Raw genomic sequence first — 25124 nt, 5'->3', positions numbered from 1 at the left:
CATCAAAAGTACGGTTTGTCCGGTCTATGTATATGTTATATGGTTAGTGGTTCAGGGTAGGTCCTATTAGGGCACTCTCGCCAAGAACACTTGTTTAACAAACTGTTCATCCAAATAGATATTATACGTCATGAAACCGTTAATAAGCTTTTAAAATTGTACGCAGAAGATTTCCTTTGTCTCAATTATGTATTCGAAAGTTTTATTTCTTTGAACTCTAGTAATTTAATATAACAAAAACACTTGAATACTGTTTTAGTTTTTTAAAAAAATTAAGTTATTGGCTTGGCCTTTTGTCCAAATTTTACAGTAAGTCATATTCATACATAGGAGCAATATGGCGAATGTATTAGTTGCAACGAGTCAGACCTGGCCTGTTCCTTTTATTTTTTACGTCACATATGTGAAGCAAATCAATAAACTATGTGAACGGAAAACAAACATACACATGTTTTCTTATATATACATACATACGTGTTCAACCCAACGCAAGAGGACAATAGAGAGAGAGAGAGAGGTAGAGAAAGAGAGAGATGTACTTTATGAATGCAATGTAGCATATATAAGAAGAGTGGGGAATGCGCAAATTTGACTTACATTTTGCAAGTTAGAATCTGTGCTTTCGTCACTAATTTTTACTTTACCGCAAAATGTGGAATATTATTGTACTAGCTTTAACATTAATGAAACTTGTTGATTCATTTACGCTGCAGACCGCCACCTGGACGAAATATGGAGTTTGTTAGGGCTGGTATCTTGGCGGAACTCTTCTTCACCTCATCAATTGCATGAAGCATGCGCTGCGGCTCAGTTAGAAACCAAATCCACAAGAGTTTGCTGTAGCGCCAAAGCTTTTCTTTGTCCTAAATTAAAAAAGCCAACTTTCAGAACTCTGGAATCACATGTTCCCTTGCTGACTTACCATACGCTCTAAGATCTTTTCCTGGAACTGAGTGCGCAAATGGCGAAGCGACTCTTCAAAAAGCATCTGCTGCTGTGCGGCATCAAACATGGGGCATAAATACTGAACGTGCTCGAACATAGGTTGATCTAGAGGCGAGTTGTAGACGAAAGGGCATAGCGTTTGCTCCAAACGCTTGCTGTAAATTTGGAATATGTCCTAGCTATATGAAAAAATCAAATAAATGATAAATGTTTTACTTACAGGTCGGCCAGCTGCTCGAGCGCGTGCACTTGTGACTTTCCGCTCAACATGCTTTGCAAGGAGTAGGCTAAAAGACGGCCAAACTTCTCATACTCATACAAGCAGATCTTAGCTTCAGCTGAGCGAACATTCTGGCCAAGGTGCGTGGACAGTTGACAAGCGATTTTATGTAACAATTGTGCATAGGTGCCTCTGGGGCAGGCATTTAGTGAACGCATTGTTTGTATACGTTGCCAACTCGTCTTCGCGTGACCACAAATACCTATGGAGCTGTCTGTACAGTTTCGTTTCTTTTCCAAGTCTAATTGTATAGCTATCCAAATAAGTTCGGCGTTGGATAGTGCATCGGAAATGACACTTGTCAGCTGCTTGTCATTTTCGCGGCGACGCAGAGCGCGTTCCAATTTCTGCTTTGTGTTTTCGTATAGGACCAGCTCCATGCGTTGATGTGTGTGCTGCTGTACGTGCGTGGCCAGGGCATTTACTAGAGTGTCGTGTGTGTTCTTTAGATGGTTTTCGTTGAGCAGTTGCAGGTCATGTGTTTCACGCACCATGTCAGCAAAGCTGATGCAGTGAATTTGATTCAGATCAATATGATCTATCAGTGCTTGTGTGGCTTTTGCCTTGGCCTTTTCCTTTATAAATTCGAGAGTGTAATATTGAATGCTGTGTGTGTAATGTAATTGTTTGTATGATTATTGTATTTTATATATGTATGTATACTCACGAGTTTTGTAAATTTTCTAGCTTGCTGTTAAAATGTTGCACGTCCACTTCAGCGCTCTCAAAATCTACGATTTCCTGTATTTTGAAGTTTTCCTTCATATACAGAGTAAAATACTGCATGAATGAGTCGCATTTAAGGAAATACTGGTCAAGCGGCATCTGGTGCATAAATAGCGGCGGCACTTGTGGTAAGGTGAAGCCCTTGTTGGTATCTTCACTGAGCTTACAATTCTCCCGCTGCAACTCCTCTAATTGGCGAGCTTTGGCTTGGCACTCGATTAATATTTCCCTTTCCGTATTGTGCAGTAACAGTATTGTAGACTCTAGCTCACTCAGATTGCTTATAAGACTGTGCTTTGTGTTCCTTTAACGAATGGTAACTGTAGTTCCTATTCTATATGGTCGTTTTGTAGATGTGAATAATAGTTGCTTACTGCATTTCGTCGATTAGTGTGGAATAATCATTGGTTGCCTCCTCAATTACATCTACTTCTGCAGCAAGCGCGTCTACATCTTGATTCGTGTACTTGAGCAGCCCAGGATTTTCAGATTCTATCTGCTGCAGTTTCAAAATCCTCTCAGATTCGTGTAGCCATTCTCCGCGCTGCATCATTTCGTCACGCTCCAACAACTCCCGTGCTGTGAGAATATTGGAGTCGGTAACATTCTCCGACAAGAAATTGAAAAACTTTTCAAACTGTTCGTCGTAAATTATCCATTGATTGGAGCTGTCGACGCCTAGTTTTTTAAGCATCTCCGAATTCTATTGGAGAAACAATATCTTCTATCATATGATCTTAGTAGATCTTAGTTACTTACGTTCAGCAAATCGCCCATCATCAAGAAGCGAAATACAGATAATTTCATACAATTAAATAGATCCTGCTGCCATACACAGAGCAATGCATTAGAGTTGCCGTGCAGGGTAATTATTTAGCTTAGTTTAGGCAAAGAAGTGATTATATTTTGTTAAATCTTAGTAGTTTTATACAAAAAATTGATTTTCGCTGGCGGGAAGCCTATTATTGTCAAAAAATAAATATTGAAGAATCAAGACGTCGTGCTAACAGTGCCAAACTGAGTTGACTATCGATAAAATGATGGGTATTGTTACTCTATGGGACATCGATTAATAACCTCTGTCCACTGACCACATCACTTACATATTTCTGAAAATGCCACATTTTAGCAAAATGTGTAAAATGCGGCCTGTACGTTTTCATATATGAAACCCCATTTTTGAAAAATGTGCAAATTCGCCCCGAAAAGTTCGTGATTTTGCGATGATTTATCGAGTTTTCTATCGCTGATATTGCAACGAAGGCAAGCGGTAACATTAAATTATAATTTTAAATTTTAATAATCCCACAGTTTTTAACATTTAAAGTTGGCCAAATCCTGCAAAGAGTCCATCAAATGGAGGCTTTAATAGCCTTTCTCCACTAGGCTTAAAAATTGTCACCTTTTCAAGTTTCACATATTGGTGTTCCACCGGTTTTCGGTAACATGTGAGTGGCAAAAGTACCGCTTCTTTAAATAAACAGCTGATCGAGTTGCTTAAGTTTACATAAGCGCCGCAAAGATTTCGTTCCAAAAGTCAAAAAAAACGGCCCCGAAGCAGGGGCTCCATTAAATGGACTCTTTGCAGGATTGGGCCAACTTTAAATGTTAAAAACTGTGGGTTTATTAATATTTAAAATTATAATTTAAAGTTACCGCTTGCCTTCGTTGCAATATCAGCTGTTTATGTGTTCAGTGGACAGAGGCTAAAAGATAAATAATTTTAAAAAACGATTATTGTTTACTTTCCATAGGAAAATTTAAGAGAATGAAGATTTTGGTCAAGTTTATGTAGCTCTACACAAGGAATCGATTTAAACAAAACTAAACTTTACGAAAATAAAACTTGTCCAACGTTTAATAATTGTCAACTATCGGTACAACTTCATGATGAGCAGATGAAATGTATCACCGGTAATTGTTCAGTTTAGGTCCCTTAGAAAAGATGGTCCAAGTGAGTCGGGCTTTGGTTTAATAAATTATGAATTTATTAAGATTATTTTTTTTATGACGGACTGTGCCAGCTTAATTATTTTTAAATAAATTAAACAATTAAAAATAGTTACCTATAAAAGTCATGAAGACATAGCTTCATGTTTTTTGTTGAATATACGAATTTGGTGTTCACGACAAAAAAACGTTTAACATATCATTGTTTATATAATTGCCATTATTTATATTATTACAAGCAAACTGAAGTTTAAAATTTTAACTGCAAATTTTAGAATTGCTCAATGTATGTAAAAGGCCTGTCGAACTACACGCGTCTCTAAATCTTATCGATATCCGAAGTGCTTTCGATAGTGAGAAACTATCATCTGATAGCTGTGTTACCGATTGGCTACGCTTTTTGTTGTTCTGTTGTGCAGTGAATTAACTTATTTGGTACTGTTATACTAATTCATTTCATATTAAATTTTTCTAGGCATTATGGATAATATTTGCCACCGGAAATCAATTCCTTGTGCAAAACTAAATTTATTAAGGTAGAACCTTGTTTTTTGGGTCGTTATCTATCGGAACTAAACTATTTTCAACCGCCCGAAATGAATTACTTGAGTTAAAGGAAATATAATATAAGCAATCCCGACCCGAATGTAAATGCTTCTTATTATATATATTATATTATTATACTTATTCAAATAAGCTTAAAACTATTCCAGACTTTCCGTTGTTTGTGAAGTTGGTCTCATACAAAATGTGCAGATGCTTACGCGCTCCGCAACTCTGCTGCCATTGTTGCCGCACTTGAGTTCCCACTTTTGCCGCATGCACGGCTGCCTGTCAGTTCCTGCAATGGAAATGTTGAAAAAAGTAAAAATTGTGAAATTAATTACAAATGTGCTTGCCTGCGTGCAATGTGCTGCGAAGATGTGTGATATAGCTACTGGCCAAATGTATTATTTCTATTTTGGATAATTTGCGGTTTACGGGCTCCGTCGGAATTAGACCGCGCAGTTCCTCGTATGCAGCATTCACGCTAAAGAAACGTGTGAAATAATTCTCCAATTAATCGTACTCTACTGTTACTGCAATGATGACCCACTTGAAAGTACGGTGCCGCTCCCGAGCGTTGATCTTCTGCCTGGGCACTGCTGGCTTGCGAGAATTGCAAATAAGTGAGTCCTCCGAATCAGCGCCGATATTGCTGCCACTGCCATTGCTATCGGCGTTGGCAAAAGACGATAGAAGATATGATGAAAATTCAAGCACCTCACTAGCGTTGATGGTAATGTCCATATCCATATCCATATCCATATTTAATATGTGTCCACATGAGTGTCCCTACATATGTGCACTGTATGGTTCCCAGAGTGCGAATGAGCCGACGGAAGTGAAGCAACCTCTTTGGTCAGCTCGACGAGCTCTGCTTTCCAGCTCAGCGGCAATAATTATGGGCTGCTGTTTAAAAAATTAAGTCATCAACGTCGCAAGTGACGACAAATTGTGCATGAACAGCAGCACCCAGGCAGCAATAAATAAAACGATACAACAAAACTAAATATCCCAACAGTACTTATGCGCACTTGTCAAAACAAACGCAATGCTTCTTCTCCCTCTTTCGCAAACGTCCGTGGTCGCAGATTGCTCGTCTCGCACTACAACACAAGGCGCGTGCTGTTAGCCCTGAAGCTGCGCCGCCGCCGCCTGCACAAGCATTTAAATTGTAACATTTTAATTGCTCGTAAGCCGCTTGCAATGGCGCGTCGCAGGATAAGCAACCGCAAATTGCTGCTTTATAATTTCAATGTTCATTTACATATATATGATAATTTAATTTAGCTTCTTCATTATGCTCTCGTCGATCTACGCTGCCCATCATCACCATTGCCAACTAACTACAAATTTAATTTCTTTGCATGTCTTCCAGCCCGAAACGGAAGTGGCACTTAAGTACGTTTAGCTGCTTCACACGCGTAGACCCCATGCAGTGCGTAACGTTGACTCTTTTGTTATTTAAGTACTTTGAATCGGGGCAAACTAATTTAGCGATATTAGCCTAAAACAAGAAAGGTTCTAGTCGGGAGCTCCCGACTAGGGGATACCCTGAACCCTCTTATTCCAACACCAAATACAGCTCACGCTACGCGCTCGTTTGCTTTAGTAGTAATAAAGATAAATTAAAACAAGTAAGAGGTTCTAGTCGGGAGCTCCCGACTAGAGGATGCCCTGAACCCTCTTCTTAAAACACCAAAAAGAAATCTGGTGTTTATTGTGTCACTTTGTGCTAAGCACGGGCCTCCTTTTTGAGGCCGGATACGACTCGAACACGAAACAGATTAAGGCTCGACCTAGCACGGTTTTTTCCAATATGCATACATACATTTTTATACCCTGAACCCATTGAAAATGGGTAAAAGGGAATAATGTATTTGTGCAAATGTATGTAACAGGCAGAAGGAAGCATCTCCTTCCCCATAAAGCCTATATATTCTTGATAAGCATCGGTTGCCGAGTCGATCTAGCCTTGTCCGTCTGTCTGTCCGTATGCATGAACGCAAGGATCTCAGAACCTATAAGAGCTAGAGACTTGAAATTTTAGCTGTAGGTCATCTTAGTGCCCGCGCAGATCGAGTTTGTTTCCGATATTCAATAACTTTCTCCGTTTCCAAGTAATCGATAAAAATTGATATTGAAATCCTGTTTTTTGAGCAATTTCGGCAAATAATATGAGCTAGAGTCACCAAAATTGACATGTAGCTTCAAGAATAGTATACATACATATATCAAGTATCTTTCATTTTATACCTATCGCCACCTGCCCGCTACCACTACTAAGCTATAAATCAAGGTAATAATCCAACTTGTATAGCCTATCAATTTAAGCCACAATTTATATGCAATTGACTTTTTTAAATTACACAAATATTCTATATTCTATTCTACAATAAGATGTACTGTTGAAAAGTTCGTTAAGATCTGTTAAGAAACACAAAAGTTATGTGCGCACGTGTTAGCAGCATAGCTGCTGCGCAAATTCCAAGAATTTCTGTATACATGTACACACACACATTCATGCGCGTCTCCTTCGAATTCTATCAACAGCATTGCAATTGCAATTGAATTGTTTCTGTGCTGTTATTTTAATTTGTTTTTTACTCAATATGATTCAATTATTAGTGTGGCTTTTGGGCAGAGGCGGCTGCAAGTAGTTGCGAGTTCGAAACCTACTAAGGAAACTAGTTTTCTTTTGTCTTTTGGCTGGTGTGGCTGTTGATTAGAGGCGGCAGCAAGTAATGCGGTCAGTTACGAGTTCGAACCCTGCCAAGGGAACTTTTTTTTTTAATATATCTTTAATACTTCTTAAGCGAACGAGCGCGTTGGTGTTGAAATAAGAGGGATCACGGTATCTCGGGAGCTCCCGACTAGAACCTCTTACTTGTTTTTATTTAATATTAGTTGTTCACAAGTTATTTATACCTTAATATTACAAACTCTGAATAGAAAAGATAACATCCGATTTGTTTATTGAATTATTTATACATTGAAATAGGGGATATGGATTTCTCACCATGTTAAAGACCATTCGTCTTTGATAATCAACTTCTGGCGGCGAGTCTAGCTATTTCGAAGCAGTTGATGGCATGGAGCTTTTTGTTCTATCATCTTTTCCAAAGTATGAATGTATGTTATTATTAAATTGCAAAATTAAAACAACATAACAAAAATTTTATATAATTATATTATTAAGTAGTATGTATAATATACGTATACATTTGTGAATATAATTATGTTACAGAATTTATTAAAAATATATTTATTTTTTTATTATTTATATTTTGCTGTTATTACCTCGATTTTTCTCGAAATTCAATTTTATATCCAAGAGGTGGTATCGTTTCCTTAAAATCGTCACCTTTCATATACTTTAAAGTGTCATATGTAAAATGTGCTTCCAAATAAACAAGAAACAGATTACAGAGATTATAAATTATGCAATGCGTACATGAAAATCAACGCCGATCTACTTGCATAAACATACACACATGCAGTTGCATCCATACATACATATGTACCTACATACATATGTATTTTCGTCGTCTTAACGGCGGCGTCTTTGCTATTTTCTAGCGCGCTTAATATCGTTACTATTCTACATCTGTGTGTGTGTACACACACTTTATATGTGTATGTATCTATATAATATACATACATTATGTATGTACATTTGTATATACATATATAAAATGTGTACACACATAAAACACAAAAAACCTTGCGGCAACAGTAAAACATGGTGGTGGGGGAGTGATGGTATGGGGCTGCATGTCTGCTGCAGGCGTGGGCGAATTAGTATTCATAGATGAGATACTGGACAAAACAGTTTATTTAGGCATATTAAAGGAAAACCTTAAAAAAAGCGCCGAAAACCTAAACTTACCATCAAACTTTACATTTCAACACGACAACGATCCCAAGAATTCGGCCCACGATGTTATAATGTGGCTGGCAAATAACAGCGCACATGTGTTGCCACATCCGCCACAATTCGGCGGATTTATGGTCGGGCGGTTTTCGCGAAAAGTATGAAACACAACTCAAAATAATTTTCACAAAGATCGTTGTCAATGAATTGGAACGCGAAACTTCACCCATCAAATCTTTGACCCCCATTTATACCAAGGAAGTTCCCAAACCCCCAACTTGGCCTGCACCACCATAATATAAGGTAAGTACAGTTGTGGTTAAAACTTTCGAGCTCTTTTGGTTTGGCCTGTGCGTTTTTAACTAATCAGTCAATCATATATCATCATATATATCAAAATGTATGTATATGTGTTTATTATACCCTGAACCCATTGAAAATGGGTAAAAAGGGTATAATGTATTTGTGCAACTGTATGTTATAGGCAGAAGGAAGCATCTCCGACCCCATAAAGTATATGTATTCTTGATCGGCATCAACAGCCGAGTCGATCTAGCCATGTCCGTCTGCCAGTCTGTCCGTCCGTCCGTCTGTATGTATGAACGCAAGGATCTCAGAGCCTATAAGAGCAAGAGACTACAGCTATTTTAGCTGTAGGTCCTCCATGCGCAGCACGAGTTTGTTTCCGATAATCGATAACTTACTTCATTTGCAAGCAATCGATAAAAGTCGATATCGAAAACCTGTTTTTAGAGCAAATTGGGTAAATAATAAGAGCTAGCGTCACCAAAGTTGATATGTTGCTTCTAGAATAGTTTATATATATATCAAGTATCTTTAACTTTTTACCTATCGCTACCACCACAAAGCTATAAATCAAGTTAATAATGCAACTTGTATTTCCCACCAATATAAGCCACAATTTAAATGCAATAGACTTCTTGCGAATGTACACATATTCTATGACACCATAAGATGTACTGTCGAAAATGTCAGTAAGATCGGTAAAGAAAAAACACAAAAGTTATGTCTTTTGGCTGCGCACGTGTTAGCAGGAGCTAGCGAAAATTGCAAGAAATTCTGTATACATGTTCACACACACATTCCTTAAATTCTATCAACAGCATTGCAATTGAGATTGTATTGTTTTCTGTGCTGCTATTTTAATCCGTTTTTATACCTTGTGCCCATTAAAAATGGGTAAACAGGGTATAATGTATTTGTGCAAATGTATGTAACAGGCAGAAGGAAGCATCTCCGACCCCATAAAGTATATATGAATATTCTTGATCAGCATCACTAGCCGAGTCGATCTAGCTATTCGTCTATCTGTCCGTCCGTCCGTCTGTCTGTCCGTCCGTATGTATGAACGCAAGGATCTCAGAACCTATAAGATAATAATTTTAGCTGTAGGTCCTCCTAGTCCCCGCGCAGATCGAGTTTGTTTCCGATATTCGATAACTTTCTCCGTTTCCAAGTAATCGATAAATCGATATCGAAATCCTGTTTTTTGAGCAATTTCGGCAAATAATATGAGCTAGAGTCATCAAACTTGACATGTAGCTTCAAGAATAGTATATATAAGTTAATTTTGAATACGTGTGTTTTATTCAGGAACAAATCTAAGACTAAACATTTGGGAACTTAAAGCGACCCTAGCTAGTTGTGGGTTCGTTGGCAGAGGCAGCGGCGACAAATCTGTAGCGACAGTTTGTTGGCAGAGTCAGCGGCGTCGGCGTAGCTGAACAGTGCGTTGGTGTTAAATTTGCATTGTTAGCTTTATGCTGGGCGACAAAACTACAATCGATGTCGCAATGGTCAATTCGCTTTGTCGGCAATACTTCGATTCGACGGATGTTTATGGAACTTGTTGTTTTAGGATTCTTTGGAATTAATTATTTGTGTCACAATGTTGTATGTGATGAGTGGTATTTTGTTGTTGAATTGTTCCGTTGAAATCGTTTAAAAGTACGATGCTGTCGTCTATTTCTTCCACCTTTGGTATGTGGTCAGCGTTGCTGAACTCGCACAGCGATTCTTTGCCCTGCACTAACTTAGCAATGCATTTTGATTCGTTAAGATTAATAGTTTTTGCTTTTTCGGAAAAAGTTACAAAATTGAAAGATTTACAATTACTAGAAATATATAATATTATGTTGTCGTATAAGAAGATTTCATTAGTGTCTAAATGTACAATTGATTCGTTTCTTATTACAGGTTTAATTAACAAGTGTTGGTATGTAATTGCCTCTAATTGTGGGATTTTAATAATGTAGATTATGGTTGTTTTATTGTGTAGTACAGAGATATCGACAAATTCTAACATTTCCTCTGCTGTCAAAGAGGTTATATTGCTTATTTTTGACTAGTCGATTCAGCTCTTGTTTTTTGCGAATTATTGAGGTGGTCAGTTCTGGGTATTATTACGTTTACGGACTCGAATTTCTTTTCTTTAATGGGAATGCTCATTCCGTTTTAAATAAATAATTTCTTATTGTTTGTGTCAATGACTAGACCTAATTCTTTGAGACTATCGTTCCCTAATATTGCGTCAAATGTTTTTAATGTTGGTAGCAAGAAAAATTTTACAATTGCCTTTGGGTCATTAAATAAGTTGGCCATTTTGTAATGGGTAATTTGTACGTTGCCTCCTACTGAGACAGCGTCGAATGGATTCTGATTTAACAAAGGGTTCGGCACTAGTTTTGATTGAATGCAATTTCTATTGGAGCCTGTATCTATTAATATTTTTAGTATCTGTCCGCTCCTCAGCTTGCACTCGAAATATGGCAATGAAGAGTCTGTTATTCTAAAAAATGTAAATAAGTGTAGTCGTATTGATTGTCGTTGTTGTCAATGAGCTCAGTGTATTCTGTTAGGGTATCACCGTAGTCTGTTTGTTCTTCCTGAACTGCAATTGTCTGTTCGTAGCTAACCATTGGTGATTCCTCTTCTTTCGTCTCTGTCTGTTCTTCCGTGTTTGTCTGTATATTAAAATGTCTTTGTCTTTTTGCCAAATCATTGAGTGGTAACGGGGGGTTGGTCTGGAAACAAGGTAAGGGACTTGTTGGAAAGTTGGTCTGGGTGGAAGTGCTGGTCTTTGTTGGAAATTCACATTGTTGGGTATCTGGCGTGGTAGCATTAAAGGTTTCTGAATTTGCTGATTTCTAAAGACGGGCTGCTGTATCTTAGTCGATGCGTAGTTTGACCGGTATGCTTGATTCTCTAACTTCAAGCACAAGTGTAATGCAGAGGGCAAATCGGTTGGTTCTTTTATACCTAGTAGGCGTGATAAATCTCCACGGAGACCTCTAATAAATGTATCTAATGCTTTATCTCTGTATATTTTGGTCATAAGTTGTTCTGATTCCCTACACAACTCCAAACAACTAATCTTGTTCAATATCAAAGAGAGGTGTCTGTAAACTGCTTGATGGAATTCTTCGACTGATTGATTCGGGCCTTGGATTATTGTAGTCATCTGATATTCTAAAGTACCTAAATCTCGCTTATCTGCATAATGTAATGTGAGACATTTGGAAATAGCATTCCAATTCAAAGGGACGTTGTACGATTCTAATGCAATGTCTGCTTTGCCTATTATTTTGTTGCGAACGGGATGCAGAATACCAAAGTACTTTGCTGTACGTAAGTTTTTAACATTCTATCTACACTCTTTTTCCATGATCCGAACTCGCCTGGGTCACCGGAAAAATCACGCAAGCTTTTTACAATGTCAGGGATTTTATCTAGGTCATCTAGATTTCTTTAGTTTTCAGTAAAGATTTCTTGGTTTTCTGCACTAGTAAAGTCGAAAGTTGATTTTTGATTTTGTTCAAAAATGTGGGTAATTATTCAGCTAGAATTTGACGAATGGTAGCTGCTAAATCTGGTTCTTCTGCTATGATTCTATGTTGTTGGTGTGTTTCCTGCCTTAGCATTTGTCTGTGTCGTTGCTGCTGCAAGATTGGGTTTGCCGGTTGGGGACCTTGTTCTGTGTTCATCATTGGGGGTCTTATTAAATTGCTTGGTTTTGCCATAACATTTTGATTGTAAGGGAAAGGTAACTTGTCGATATCTACAAAGCCTAATAGTATTGACAATTAATATATTTAATTTTTGGAAGTTTGTGATTGGAGGAATTAGGTTTTTTTTTTTTTGATTTAGATTTATTTATATTAAAATGTAATTTGCAAAATTTATTTTATAAAAACCAGTGGCTGGTTTTGCCCTTTTACCTTGGAGGGTCCTGTGTAGGATTCGCAAGATTGCACGAATTTAAATACGCTTTATTAAGTTGCCGTGCAGTGATTTGGTTTGTGATCGTTTTACGCTTGCTTTATAATTATATATATTTTTTTTTAATGTAATTTGTTATAACACTTTTTTTTTTTAAATGATTTCCTTCAATCGCTTCACTTTCACTTAATTTAATTATAGTTTGGTTTCGCTTAATTCTATGTTTTTTCTATATTTTATTTTCACTTAATTAACTTACATTACTGGATCTGATGTGGCTACCCTTCCTGGTGGCCCGGATGTCTCCTGTTCGCTCTCTACTAGGGATCCTGCAGCTCACACGAATAGAAGGTGTCCTGCGGGCTTGCCTGACAAGACTTGTAGTCCACCTAAGAATCAGTGAAATTTAATTCACCGACCGTGCGTAGTATTTGGTTTCCTTAACTAGGAAGAGTCTCATCAAATACTTGAAATTGGGCCAACGGAGTCGCACAGAAATTCATTTGCACTAATCGAACTTAATCGGATTTCCTCTCGTTGGTCCCTGCTCGGGCGCCAGTTAATTTTGAATACGTGTGTTTTATTCAGGAACAAATCTAAGACTAAACATTTGGGAACTTAAAGCGACCCTAGCTAGTTGTGGGTTCGTTGGCAGAGGCAGCGGCGACAAATCTGTAGCGACAGTTTGTTGGCAGAGTCAGCGGCGTCGGCGTAGCTGAACAGTGCGTTGGTGTCAAATTTGCATTGTTAGCTTTATGCTGGGCGACAAAACTATAATCGATGTCGCAATGGTCAATTCGCTTTGTCGGCAATACTTCGATTCGACGGATGTTTATGGAACTTGTTTTTTTAGGATTCTTTGGAATTAATTATTTGTGTCACAATGTTGCAATGTTGGCATTGCAACATTGCTCGTGTTAAATTATATGTATATCAACTATCTTTCATTTTATACCTATCGCCACCTCCACGCTACCACCTCAAAAATACAAATCAAGTTAATTATCCACCTTGTATTGCCCATCAATTTAAGCCACAATTTATATGCAATTGAATTTTTGAGAATATACAAATATTCTTTATTCTATTCTACAATAAGATGTACTGTCGGAAATTTCATTAAGATCGGTTAAGAAACACCAAAGTTATGTGCGCACGTGATGCAGCATAGCTGCTGTGCAAATTCCAAGAATTTCTGTATACATGTACACACACAAACATTCATGCGCGTCTGCTTTGAATTCTATCAACAGCATTGCAATTGCGATTGAATTGTTTTCTGTGCTGCTATTTTAATTGATTTTTTTCTCATCAATACTCAATTATTGGTGTGGTTGTTGAGTAGAGGCGGCGGTAAGTAGTGCGGTCTGTTGCGAGTTTGAACCCTTACGAGGAAACTGTTTTTTTTTTTTTTTTTGGCTGGTGTGGCTGTTGATTAGAGGCGGCAGCAAGTAATGCGGTCAGTTACGAGTTATACCCTGTCAAGAGAACAATTTTTTTTTTATTTTAATTTTTCTTTATTATTACTAAAGCAAACGAGCGTGTAGCGCGAGCTGCATTTGGGGTTGGAATAAAAGGGTTGAGGGTATCCCCTAGTCGGGAGCTCCAGACTAGATCCTCTTACTTGTTATTACTGCTAAAGCAAACGAGCGCGTAGCGCGAGCTAAATATGGTGTTGGTAGAAGAGAGTTTAGGGTATTCCCTAGTCGGGAGCTCCCGGCTAGAGCCTCTTACTTGTTTTTGTATACAGATATGTAAGTATTTACATAGATACATAAAGGCTTTTGACACGTTTCTCTTATTCATGTATAAGTTCTTAAGACGTGGACAAATTTGAAAAACACCATTTTGAGAGGAGCGGTGAAAGATTTCCCAAAAGTAACATTTTAGGGATCTGTGAATACCTCATTGAAGAAAAACAGTCCAAATCGGGCTTGTCGTAATATTTATGGCAACCATCTGGGCCATCCAATATAAAGTTTTATCGTCGGTAAATACCACGTTTCGGAATTCATCTGCCCACAGTTTGTATTTTTCGGCAAAGGTCAGTCGAGCATTGCAAGGGTGACAATAAACTTGGTACAGTCTATCGCGAGGTATAGTGAAGGTTCTTATTTTTTACTAAAATTTGGTTTGGTACCGTCTTGTGGTGAAATTAAGATGTAAATTGAATTTTATTTCGTTATACAACAAACGTTGAAATTGTCATTTGCATTTTTCCAAAAAAATCAGGATATTTTAGGAGGTTTGAAATTGTATTCGATTAACTCCATCTTCAATGCCCATGATTTTTTTTCCTTCCTTCTTTACCTTTTTTATTCCACGTATATATATGATTATAGGACATATATATAATTTACTCAATTCAAGTATAATTAGCTTTTCAGATTTGTTGGTATAGAGGGGGGCACCAAAACGCAAATTAAATTAAGTAAAAACGAGAAAGAAGTGCTATCTTCGGCACACCGAAGATTTAATACCCTTGCAGACCCAACCTTTTCAAAATGCTCATAGTGCTTTGCCCGTATCTAAGAAGCACAGGGAAAATAGTTAATGCCGAGTATGGTTAAGATATCATGCAAAACAAAACAGGTTTTCATACAACAACTTAATTTTCGACCGATCGTTCCTATGACAGATATATGATATAGTAGCCCGATGTGAATAAGATTTTGCATAAGTGGAGGGAGCATAGCAAAACTAATAAATGCCGAGCTTGGTCAAAATATCTTGAAAAACAAAAAAAATTCCATACAAAAGCTTAATTTTCGACCGATCTTTCCTATGGCAGCTATATGATATAGTTGTCCGATCTTAATAGGATTTTGCATATATATGGGGAGCGTAGTAAAACTAATAAATACCGAGTTTGGTAAAGATATCTTGAAAAACATAAAAATTTTCCATACAAAAACTTAATTTTCGACCGATCGTTCCTATGGCAGCTATATGATATAGTTGCCCGATCTTAATAGAATTTTGCATATATATGGGGAGCTTAGTAAAACTAATAAGTACTGAGTTTGGTCAAGATATCTTGAAAAACATAAAAATTTTCCATACAAAAACTTAATTTTCGACCGATCGTTCCTATGGCAGCTATATGATATAGTTGTCCGATCTTAATAGGATTTTGCATATATATGGGGAACGTAGTAAAACTAATAAATACCAAGTTTAGTAAAGATAACTTTATAAATAAAATGTTTTTCATACAAAAACCTACTTTTCGACCGATCGTTCCTATTGCAGCTATATGATATAGTGGTCCGATCCAGCTGGTTTTGACATATGAACTGCGTGCAACAGAAAGAGGGAATTCTGCAAAGTTTCATAAAGATAGCTTTAAAACTGAGAGACTAGTTCGCATAGAAACAGACAGATGGACATGGCTATATCAACTCGGCTGTTGATACTGATCAAGAATATATAGACTTTATGGGGTCGGAGATGTCTCCTTCTATGCGTTACACATTTCACGACAAAATTATAATACCCTCTGCAAGGGTATAACTACTACGGTATACAGCAGAAATTTCATCAGGTTCGATTAAGAAACACAAAAGTTATTAAGGAGAACGTATACTCACGCGTTCGTTCTTTTTCTAATAATATAAATTTAATTTCGATTGCAATTGCATTATGCATTGTGTTGTGTATATGTGCTTATATTTTAATGAAGCTTCGGTTTTGGACTCGACGCGAACAATCTCATTTTTTAATGCAGCTTACAAAATACAGAACCAATTTTAGAGACAGGTCCACGACCATGGCAGAACATACAGTGCATGTGCATGATGTGCAAACAATTAAATTACTTATTACGTACAGCAATAAATAGTTAAACAAACAAGAACAAACTAAGTAATACGCCTTACCTGGGCCTCCACTGCAGCGGCGAGATTGACTAATAGCGAGTTAGTTTTATACCCTTGCAGAGGGTATTATAATTTTGTCGTGAAATGTGTAACGCATAGAAGGAGACATCTCCGACCCCATAAAGTATATATATTCTTGATCAGTATCAACATCCGAGTTGATATAGCCATGTCCGTCTGTCCGTCTGTCCGTCTGTCTGTTTCTATGCGAACTAGTCTCTCAGTTTTAAAGCTATCTTTATGAAACTTTGAAGAAGTCCTTCTTTCTGTTGCACGCAGTTCATATGTTAAAACCAGCTGGATGGGGCCACTATATCATATAGCTGCCATAGGAACGATCGGTCGAAAAGTAGCTTCTTGCATGAAAAACATTTTTGTTTATAAAGATATCTTAATCAAACTCGGCATTTATTAGTTGTACCATACTCCTCATATATATGCAAAATCCTAAGATCGGACCACTATATCATATATCTTGACCAAACTCGGCATTTATTAGTTTTCCCATGCGTGTTATATATACGCAAAATCCTATTAGGATCGGACAACTATATCATATAGCTGCCATAGGAACGATAGGTCGAAATTAAGTTGTTATATGGAAAATTTTTTTGTTTTTCAAAATATCTTGACCAAACTCGGCATTTATTAGTTTTACTATGCTCCCCATATGTTTGCGAAATCCTATTAAGATCGGACCACTATATCATATAGCTTTCATAGGAACGATCGGTCGAAAATAAAGTTGTTGTATGGAACATTTTTTTGTTTATAAAGATATCTTCATCGAACTAGGCATTTATTAGTTTTGCTATGCTCCTCATATATATGCAAAATCCTATTAAGATCGGACAGCTATATCATTTAGCTGCCATAGGAACGATCGGTCGAAAATAAGTTGTATGGAAAACCTTTTGTTTTTCAAGACATCTTAACCATACTCGTTTAATTAACTGTCATTAACTATTTTCCCTGTGCTTCTTAGATACGGGCAAAGCACTATGAGCATTATGAAAAGGTTGGGTCTGCAAGGGTATTAAATCTTCGGCGTGCCGAAGATAGCCCTTTCTTCTCGTTGTATTTTTCGGTCCGGTTGTTGGTACCTTTGCCCGAGAAATAGTGACTTTCAATTTTTCGGACCACTTACAACAACAGCATAAGCATGAACTCGGCTATGATAAAGTCCCGTCCGCTGGTAGCAACGCCCACCCTAATATCAGCAGCTCAAAAGTAGTCACTCCTACAGCTTCTACCTTCACAACTGACACTCGGATAACAGAAAAACACACAGCACCTGCAATAGTGCAGCGCTATTCAATTTGAATCAAATGGAGTGGGCAGCGCAGCCGCACTTGCGAAGAGTCACCAAGCAATGCTCGCCAATAATCTCTATTAATAAAACTGCTTGTAGACTGATAGACTGATTTGCTATAAGATCCAGGAAACTGAAATTTTGTACCTTATGAGATGGAGGTGCATGCTATATGGGGAATTCCGCCCGAAATGTGAAAAAATCGCGAGAAACGTTTATAAGTAGTAACCAATCCGATCAGCCTCAAAATCTTTTTCAAAGATCTTTGATTATATTCATCTGAGTGGTGTTTTACACACTTTTCAGAAATCTTATTGGTGTAAATCGTTGACCCACATCAAAGATTTGGAGGGTGAAGTTTTGCGTTCAGGTTCATAAGATATGTGGTCTTTATGAAAATGAATTTAAGACGTGTTTTATTATTTTATTTATTTTAAAAGATTTTTGTGAATATCCATCTGACATGTGTTTAACAATTTTCGCAAAATCCACCTGGAAATTCCAGCCACAACTGTGGTAAATTGGCGGTAAACGGTTGTATAAACATATTAGTTTACCGATCGCCGTCGAACTCATTTTTAAAAATCTTGAAAGTTCATCTAATATACATTTCACACTTTGGGCAAAATGCGCCTCTCCTAACTGATAAATGCGGTGAAAATGTCAAATTATTCGGGTGTAAGCTCATTCGGTCTTAAGAAAATGAATTTGAGACACTTAACACTTTTCAAAATGCAGGCTTCCTTGGTAAAAAATGCCGGTCAAAAATGTTTTTCGGGGAAGTTTTGTCCGATCGGCCTTAAGCTCGTTTTGAAGGCCCTAGTGACTTTGGAAATTCTTCCGCAACAGTATTAAATTGAAGAAAAAGAGTTTTATGAAAGTTATTTAACTACCATCTGATAGGCATCAAAATTAATTTCTAAGATCTTTGGGAAAATCCAATCCTCTTGGATGATAAATGCGGGTAAAGGTTGTGAGGGAGAAGTCTTAAGTTTCGTCTGATCGGACTTAAACTTATTTTCAAAGTTTTAAATAAAAACTTTGGAGGAAAACTCATTATCAAATACCTTTGTGAAAATTTATTTGATATAGTACATATTTCGTTCATTCCATCGCTCTTGGAGGGAAAATGTGGTTTAAAGGGTGTATGAAGGAATCTTTTTTTTCGGCTCCAAGATGCCCACCACAAGACAAACATTGAGAGAAACCGCTGATTCCAACTGTTGGTTGCCTATTCGTTTGAAATATTTTTAAGATAAAACCCAAGTCGTTGAGTTTGAGATGGAATGGAATTGAGTAATGGTAGAAAATGGGTGTAAAACTTACATCTAAAATTTGACGCAGAAAACTAGCCACGGGCAAGGTACCTTGTCATTTATAAAATTACTAGCGGGTATAACCGCTAGCCCGTGGCACGTATATTATAAAATCAATGTTTTCAAAAAGCTTTGAAAATTATTTTGAAACTGATCGGACGGGTATTAAACAACTTTTATGCAAATGGGACAAAACTTTTTCCAAATGATTTTTCTTATAGATGTTTGGAAATAAATTTGAGCACAAAACGTCATCCACCAAATCTTTGACCTCCATTTCCACCAAGGAGGAATGGATTTTTCTAAAAGTGTGAAACACCCCTCAAATAAATTTGAACAAAGATCTTTGAAAATAAGTTTGGGGCCGATCGGATCGTAAACAAAAAACTTTCATACAACTGTTGCGGGTGGAATTTCCCAAATCGCTGAAATACGTATTTAATAAGTTCTTATGTAGAGCTTTGAAAATAAGTTTGAAGCAAATAGGACACAACTTAAAACTTCGCCCAAAAAATCTTTAAATCGCATTCCCCCCGAAGAAGTTTGAATTCTGCGAAAAGTGTGAAACATGTCTCAAATGATTTTTCTTATAGATCTCTGGAACCCACCCACCAAATCTTAGACCTCTATTTCCACCAAGGAGGAATGGATTTTCCTAAAAGTGTGAAACACCCCTCAAATGAATTTGAACAAGGATCTTTGAAAATAAGTTTGAGGCCGATCGGATGGTAAACAAAAAAGTTACATACAAACGTTTTTCGCGATTTTTCCACACTTGCGGGTGGAATTTCCGAAACCCCGTCTTAACGTGCACCTACATCACATAAGTAACTGTTACAGTTTGGGTTGTGCGTTGAACACCAATCAGTCAGTCAGTCAGTCAGTCAGGACAAACAGTTTTATATATAGAGATTTCACGAATACAATAACTCATACAAATTTTAAAAAAATTATTCCCAACACTCAATTTCCCCCACCTTTTAAAAATTTTAATCGAATAAACATATGTAATATAATTAATATAATTCCAGCGGTCAAGTTATACTTACCAAACTCGGCATTTATTAGTTCCACTTTCCAATATTTATATCTGCATTATCGGATAACTATTTATCATATAGCTGCCATAAAAAAGAAAAATAATTTTTAAAAATAGTTGTTTGGAAAACTCTGTTGTTAATCAATCTTTACCCAAACTGGTATTTAGTTGGTTTACCATCACTATATGATATAGTTCTATGGGCAGAATCGGTCAAAAAAATGTTTTTAAAGATATTTTGACCAAACTTCGCATTTACGATCTTTACAATTCTCACATGTTTTTAAGCCAGAACTATAAGGATTTTAAATCTTCGGTGAGCAAAATTTAATCAATTTAGTTATATTTCCTCATTTTGTGGACGTAACCCTGTTTATTTTCTAAAATTCCATTCCAATGAAGTTTTTAATATTATTTCCATATATATAAATAAACTACACTGGGTAACATTTCCAAAACGTAACATTTCCAAAACGTAACATTTCCTATCTTTTAACAGTTCTTTAGCAGTTGCATGTTTTTACCCTGAACCCATTGAAAATTGGTAGAAAGGGTAGATAAGAGCCAGAGACTTAAAATTTGGAATGTAGGTCCGCCTGTTTCCGATAATCGATGACCTGCTTCTGCACCTGATATTGAAAAACGTTTTTTTAAGCAAATCTCTTAAGTTATAAGAGTTAGAGCCACCGAATTTTCCATGTTGCTTTCTGAATAGTATAAATGTATATATATATAAAAACCTTACATATTATAGCTACTGCCACCCTCCGCCAACACAACAAAGCTATAAAATAAATAAAAACCAATTAATTCCACATTCTATATGGAAAGCAATTGCATCTTGTCGAGGGCAAGTGGGTGGCAGTCTTGCGGCCTGTTCGCCATAGATCGTGGGGAACGCAATGGTTAGCTTATCTCTATATATAAAACTGTTTGTCCTGACTGACTTACTGACTTACTGACTTACTGACTGACTGACTGACTGACTGACTAACTGACTGACTGACTGACTGACTGACTGACTGACTGACTGATTGGTGATCAACGCACAGCCCAAACCGTAAGAGCTAGGAAGCTGAAATTTTCACTGTAGTTACTTTATGTGATGTAGGTGCACGTTAAGGCGGGGTTTCGGGAAATTCCACCCGCAAGTGTGGATAAATCGCGAAAAACGTTTGTATGTAACTTTTTTGTTTACCATCCGATCGGCCTCAAACTTATTTTCAAAGATCTTTGTTCAAATTCATTTGAGGGGTGTTTCACACTTTTAGGAAAATCCATTCCTCCGTGGTGGAAATAGAGGTCTAAGATTTGGTGGGTGGGTTCCAGAGATCTATAAGAAAAATCATTTGAGACATGTTTCACACTTTTCGCAGAATTCAAACTTCTTCGGGGGGAATGCGATTTAAAGATTTTTTGGGCGAAGTTTTAAGTTGTGTCCAATTTGTTCAAACTTATTTTCAAAGCTCTACATAAGAACTTAATGAATACGTATTTCAGCGATTTGGGAAATTCCACCCGAAACAGTGGTAAATTGGCGGAAAACGGTTGTATGAAAGTTTTTTGTTTACGATGCGATCGGCCCCAAACTTATTTTCAAAGATCTTTGTTCAAATTCATTTGAGGGGTGTTTCACACTTTTAGAAAAATCCATTCCTCCTTGGTGGAAATGGAGGTCAAAGATTTGGTGGATGACGTTTTGTGTTCAAATTTATTTCCAAACATCTATAAGAAAAATCATTTGAGACGTGTTTCACATTTTTCGCAAAATCTATACTCCTTCGGTGGAAAATGCATTTCAAAGATTTTTTTGGTGAATTTTAAGTTTTAAGTTCACTTAAGGGGTGTTTCACACTTTTAGAAAAATCCATTCCTCTTTGGTGGAAATGGAGGTCAAAGATTTTGTGGTTTTGTGTTCAAATTTATTTCCAAAGATCTATAAGAAAAATTATTTGAGACGTGTTTCACATTTTTCGCAAAATCTAAACTCCTTCGGTGGAAAATGCATTTCAAAGATTTTTTTGGTGAATTTTAAGTATTGTCCCATTTGCATAAAAGTTGTTTGATTCCCGTCCGATCAGTTTCAAAATAATTTTCAAAGCTTTTTGAAAACATTGATTTTATAACATACGTGCCACGGGAAAGGCCGGGTTATACCCGCTAGTATTCATATATTTCTGTAAATTCGGCTATTGTTTGTAGCTTCTCTGCAAGTATCTTTTTAAAAAGAATGATACAAAAGCGAATGGAAATTAAAGTTGTTTTTTCAAAGCTCTTTATACTCTTGCAGAAGATTTTATAATAGTATACTAAAACGTGTTAGGTATAGATGCAATATTTTGGATCACGTTAAATATATATATTCTAGATCAGAATTAATGGTCATTTCGAAGTAGTCATGTCCGTCTGTCTGGTAAACAAAACTAATTTTCAAGCAATCGTCATGGTGCTTTGCATAGATCTTTCTTGATGTTGCAGACAGTACATATGTCATGAATAAAAACTATTTTTTTGGTAAGATATTTTGACCAAACAAGCATGTCTTTGCTCCTAGTATATAAACAAAATTCTATCAACATTGTAATATGAGAGTAAGTTAGTCGCAATATAACCATTTATGCGGATATAGTGTTTATATGAAATCAACTAATTACACTTTATTTTGAGGATACCCTAAACCGTCACCTGTCAACATCAAATGCACCTCGCGCTACGCGGTCGATTGCCATAGCTTTACACTTTTTATACCCTGAACCCATTGAAAATGGGTAAAAAGGGTAGAATGTATTTGTGCAAATGTATGTAACAGGCAGAAGGAAGCATCTCCGACCCCATAAAGTATATATATTCTTGATCAGCATCAACAGCCGAGTCGATTTAGCCATGTCCGTCCGTCTGTCCGTATGTATGAACGCAAGGATCTCAGAACCAATAAGAGGTAGAGACTTGAATATTTAGCTGTAGATCCTCCGAGTCCCCGCGCAGATCGAGTTTGTTTCCGAAATTCAATAACTTACCCCGTTTCCAATTAATCGATAAATCTCGATATCGAAATCCTGTTTTTTGAACAATTTTGGTAAATAATAAGAGCTAGAGTCACCAAGTATGACATGTAGCTTCTAGAATAATATATATACATATATTATGTATCTTTCATTTTATAGCAATCGCCACCTCCCCTCTACCACCACAAAGCTATAAATCAAGTAAATAAACCAATTTATGCTGCCCACCAATATAAGCCACAATTTAAATGCAATTGTCATTTGGAGAATACACGAATATAACATAGTACAATAGAAAATTACATCAAGATCGGTTAAGAAACACAGAAGTTATTAAAGAAGAGCTGCTTTGGCTGGCAGCATGCGCAAATTCCAAGAATTTCTGTATCCACATGTATCAACAGCATTGCGATTGTATTGTTTTCTGTGCTGCTATTTTAATTCGTTTTTTTTTCATCAAGACTTAATTATTGGTGTTGCTGTTGGGGAGAGGCGGCGGCAAGTATTGCGGTCAGATGCAAGTTCGAACCCCGCCAAGGGAATTTTTTTTTGTTTTAATTTTTCTTTATTACTACTAAAGTAAACGAGCTCGTAGCGTGAGCTGCATTTGGTGTTGGAATAAGAGGGTCCAGGGTATCCCCTAGTTGGGAGGTCCCGACTAGAACCTCATACTTGTTATACCCTGAACCCATTGAAAATGGGTAAAAGGGGTATAATGGTTTTGTGAAAATATATGTAACAGGCAGAAGGAAGAATCTCCATAAGGTAAATATATTCTTGATTACCATCAATAGCTTATTTGTAAGGATGAACGCGTCGATCTCACAATCTATAAGATGTAGAGACCTGAAATTTGACCGTAGATCCCCATAGTGCTCGTGCATTACAAGTTTGTTTCCTATAATCGATAACTTACCCCGTTTCCAAGAAATCGATAAAAACTGATCTTTTAGGTTTTAAGAGCTAGCAACACAAAATTTGACTTGTAGCTTCTGGGATAGTACATGCAGATCAATTATCTTTTATCTTTTTATCTTTATAAATACCGCTGCATTTGGTTTTGGGAGACTTTCCGACTAGCATTATTAAAATTTAATTTAATTAATTTTGGCGGCGTTGAACTCGCAACTACCTTCACCCGGCCGACCTACTCGTCATCGCCACATACCTTACAGCCATACCAATCGCGCACTTATCTGAGCATACAATTTAACCGCAAACTGATTTTTTATAGAATTAAAACCAGTACGAAAGCTATAGTCGAAAGTGCCTGGCTAGCAATTTCCATAAGCCTTCTTTTTTTTTACCAAACTAGAAGGTCAGTCTTTAGAAGGCGCCTTCGGAGGCGCCTCTCACTTATGGGGTCAGCCAGGACCCTGGCGGCCGCGTTCGGGCTATTAATGTTTTACTTTATACTTTGCAATTTCCTTTATTTCCCCTTTCATTCAACAACCCAGATCATTTAACGTGTTTTTTAAGTGAACATTTTTATTATATATACATGTAAAAATTTACTTAAGCTGTTAAAATTCATAGAAACACATTTTCTTAAGGGTACAAAAAAAAGGTATTCGTTTTAAAGTTTGGTTTTAAAAATAATTGTATATATGTGGATAAACATGAACTGATTTAAATTGTCAATAAATTTTGATTTCTTATAATTTTGTGTATGTTTTTGTATGATTGATTGGCGCTTTTCTAAGCAACAAGTGGTCATAAGGCATGAAATAAAGCAAGACATATGTAATATAAAAATTTGTATATTTTTTTTACTTTTACTATATTATATTAGGTTTTAAAAATAATAGTAAATAAAACACCACAGTCATGATTTTTTTAAGTGAACAAAAACATTTGTAGTAGGGACATTTTTGGAAAATTGCAAATGTTCGTAGAGCAAAATATTTACAAAAGAGAAGCCATAGTAAAAGTAAGAGAAAAATATAAAGCAAGATAGTTTTGCGTTAGTCGTTTGTTTTGATTTTATCGTGTTTTTATATTTCTGGGTATTTTCTTC

The 25124-nt window shown here is 36.7% G+C and overlaps 3 protein-coding genes across 6 annotated transcripts in view; 1 reads left to right on the top strand and 2 right to left on the bottom strand.

The window, feature by feature from the left end:
* Positions 1–347: 347 nt before the first annotated feature.
* Positions 348–2931, bottom strand: dgt3 (dim gamma-tubulin 3). Its single transcript, XM_064699153.1, has 6 exons — positions 2711–2931; positions 2326–2654; positions 1893–2255; positions 1166–1831; positions 923–1100; positions 348–863 (listed from the first exon to the last, which is right to left on the bottom strand). The coding sequence occupies exons 1-6, from the start codon at positions 2756–2758 to the stop codon at positions 699–701; spliced, it is 1749 nt and encodes a 582-aa protein (XP_064555223.1). The 5' UTR covers positions 2759–2931; the 3' UTR covers positions 348–698.
* Positions 2932–4266: 1335 nt separating this feature from the next.
* LOC135440134 (uncharacterized) overlaps positions 4267–25124 on the top strand; it is a 78111-nt gene continuing 57253 nt past the window's right edge. For all 4 annotated transcript variants that reach the window (XM_064699157.1, XM_064699156.1, XM_064699155.1 and 1 more), the window contains exon 1: positions 4267–4336. The gene's annotated coding sequence lies outside the window, so the exon portion shown is untranslated. The remainder of the gene's footprint in view (positions 4337–25124) is intronic.
* LOC135440136 (transcription factor 15) lies at positions 4361–5339 on the bottom strand. Its single transcript, XM_064699158.1, has 3 exons — positions 4998–5339; positions 4801–4931; positions 4361–4742 (listed from the first exon to the last, which is right to left on the bottom strand). Exons 1-3 carry the CDS (start codon positions 5207–5209, stop codon positions 4606–4608), a joined length of 480 nt encoding a protein of 159 aa, XP_064555228.1. The 5' UTR covers positions 5210–5339; the 3' UTR covers positions 4361–4605.

The sequence above is a fragment of the Drosophila montana genome, unplaced genomic scaffold (genome assembly GCF_035044405.1).
Source record: "Drosophila montana isolate Dmon_TW-CO22-7 unplaced genomic scaffold, ASM3504440v1 contig_855_1, whole genome shotgun sequence".
In the NCBI taxonomy this organism is placed as follows: Eukaryota; Metazoa; Arthropoda; class Insecta; order Diptera; family Drosophilidae; genus Drosophila; species Drosophila montana.
The sequence above is the reverse complement of the archived record's forward strand: the minus strand, read 5'-3'. Positions and strand labels throughout refer to the sequence as shown.

Bases quoted from the DNA above. Each gene is read 5' to 3' on its own strand.
- dgt3 (XM_064699153.1), bottom strand. From the start codon at position 2,758: ATGAAATTATCTGTATTTCGCTTCTTGATGATGGGCGATTTGCTGAAC. The intron at 1,101-1,165 runs GTAAGTAAAACA...CCAAATTTACAG, and splicing joins CTCGAGCAGCTGGCCGACCT to CAAGCGTTTGGAGCAAACGC. The intron at 864-922 runs GTAAGTCAGCAA...TTTTTAATTTAG, and splicing joins AAAAGATCTTAGAGCGTATG to GACAAAGAAAAGCTTTGGCG.
- LOC135440136 (XM_064699158.1), bottom strand. From the start codon at position 5,209: ATGGATATGGATATGGATATGGACATTACCATCAACGCTAGTGAGGTG. The intron at 4,932-4,997 runs GTGGGTCATCAT...ACGTTTCTTTAG, and splicing joins GAGCGGCACCGTACTTTCAA to CGTGAATGCTGCATACGAGG. The intron at 4,743-4,800 runs GCAAGCACATTT...TTTCCATTGCAG, and splicing joins TCGCAGCACATTGCACGCAG to GAACTGACAGGCAGCCGTGC.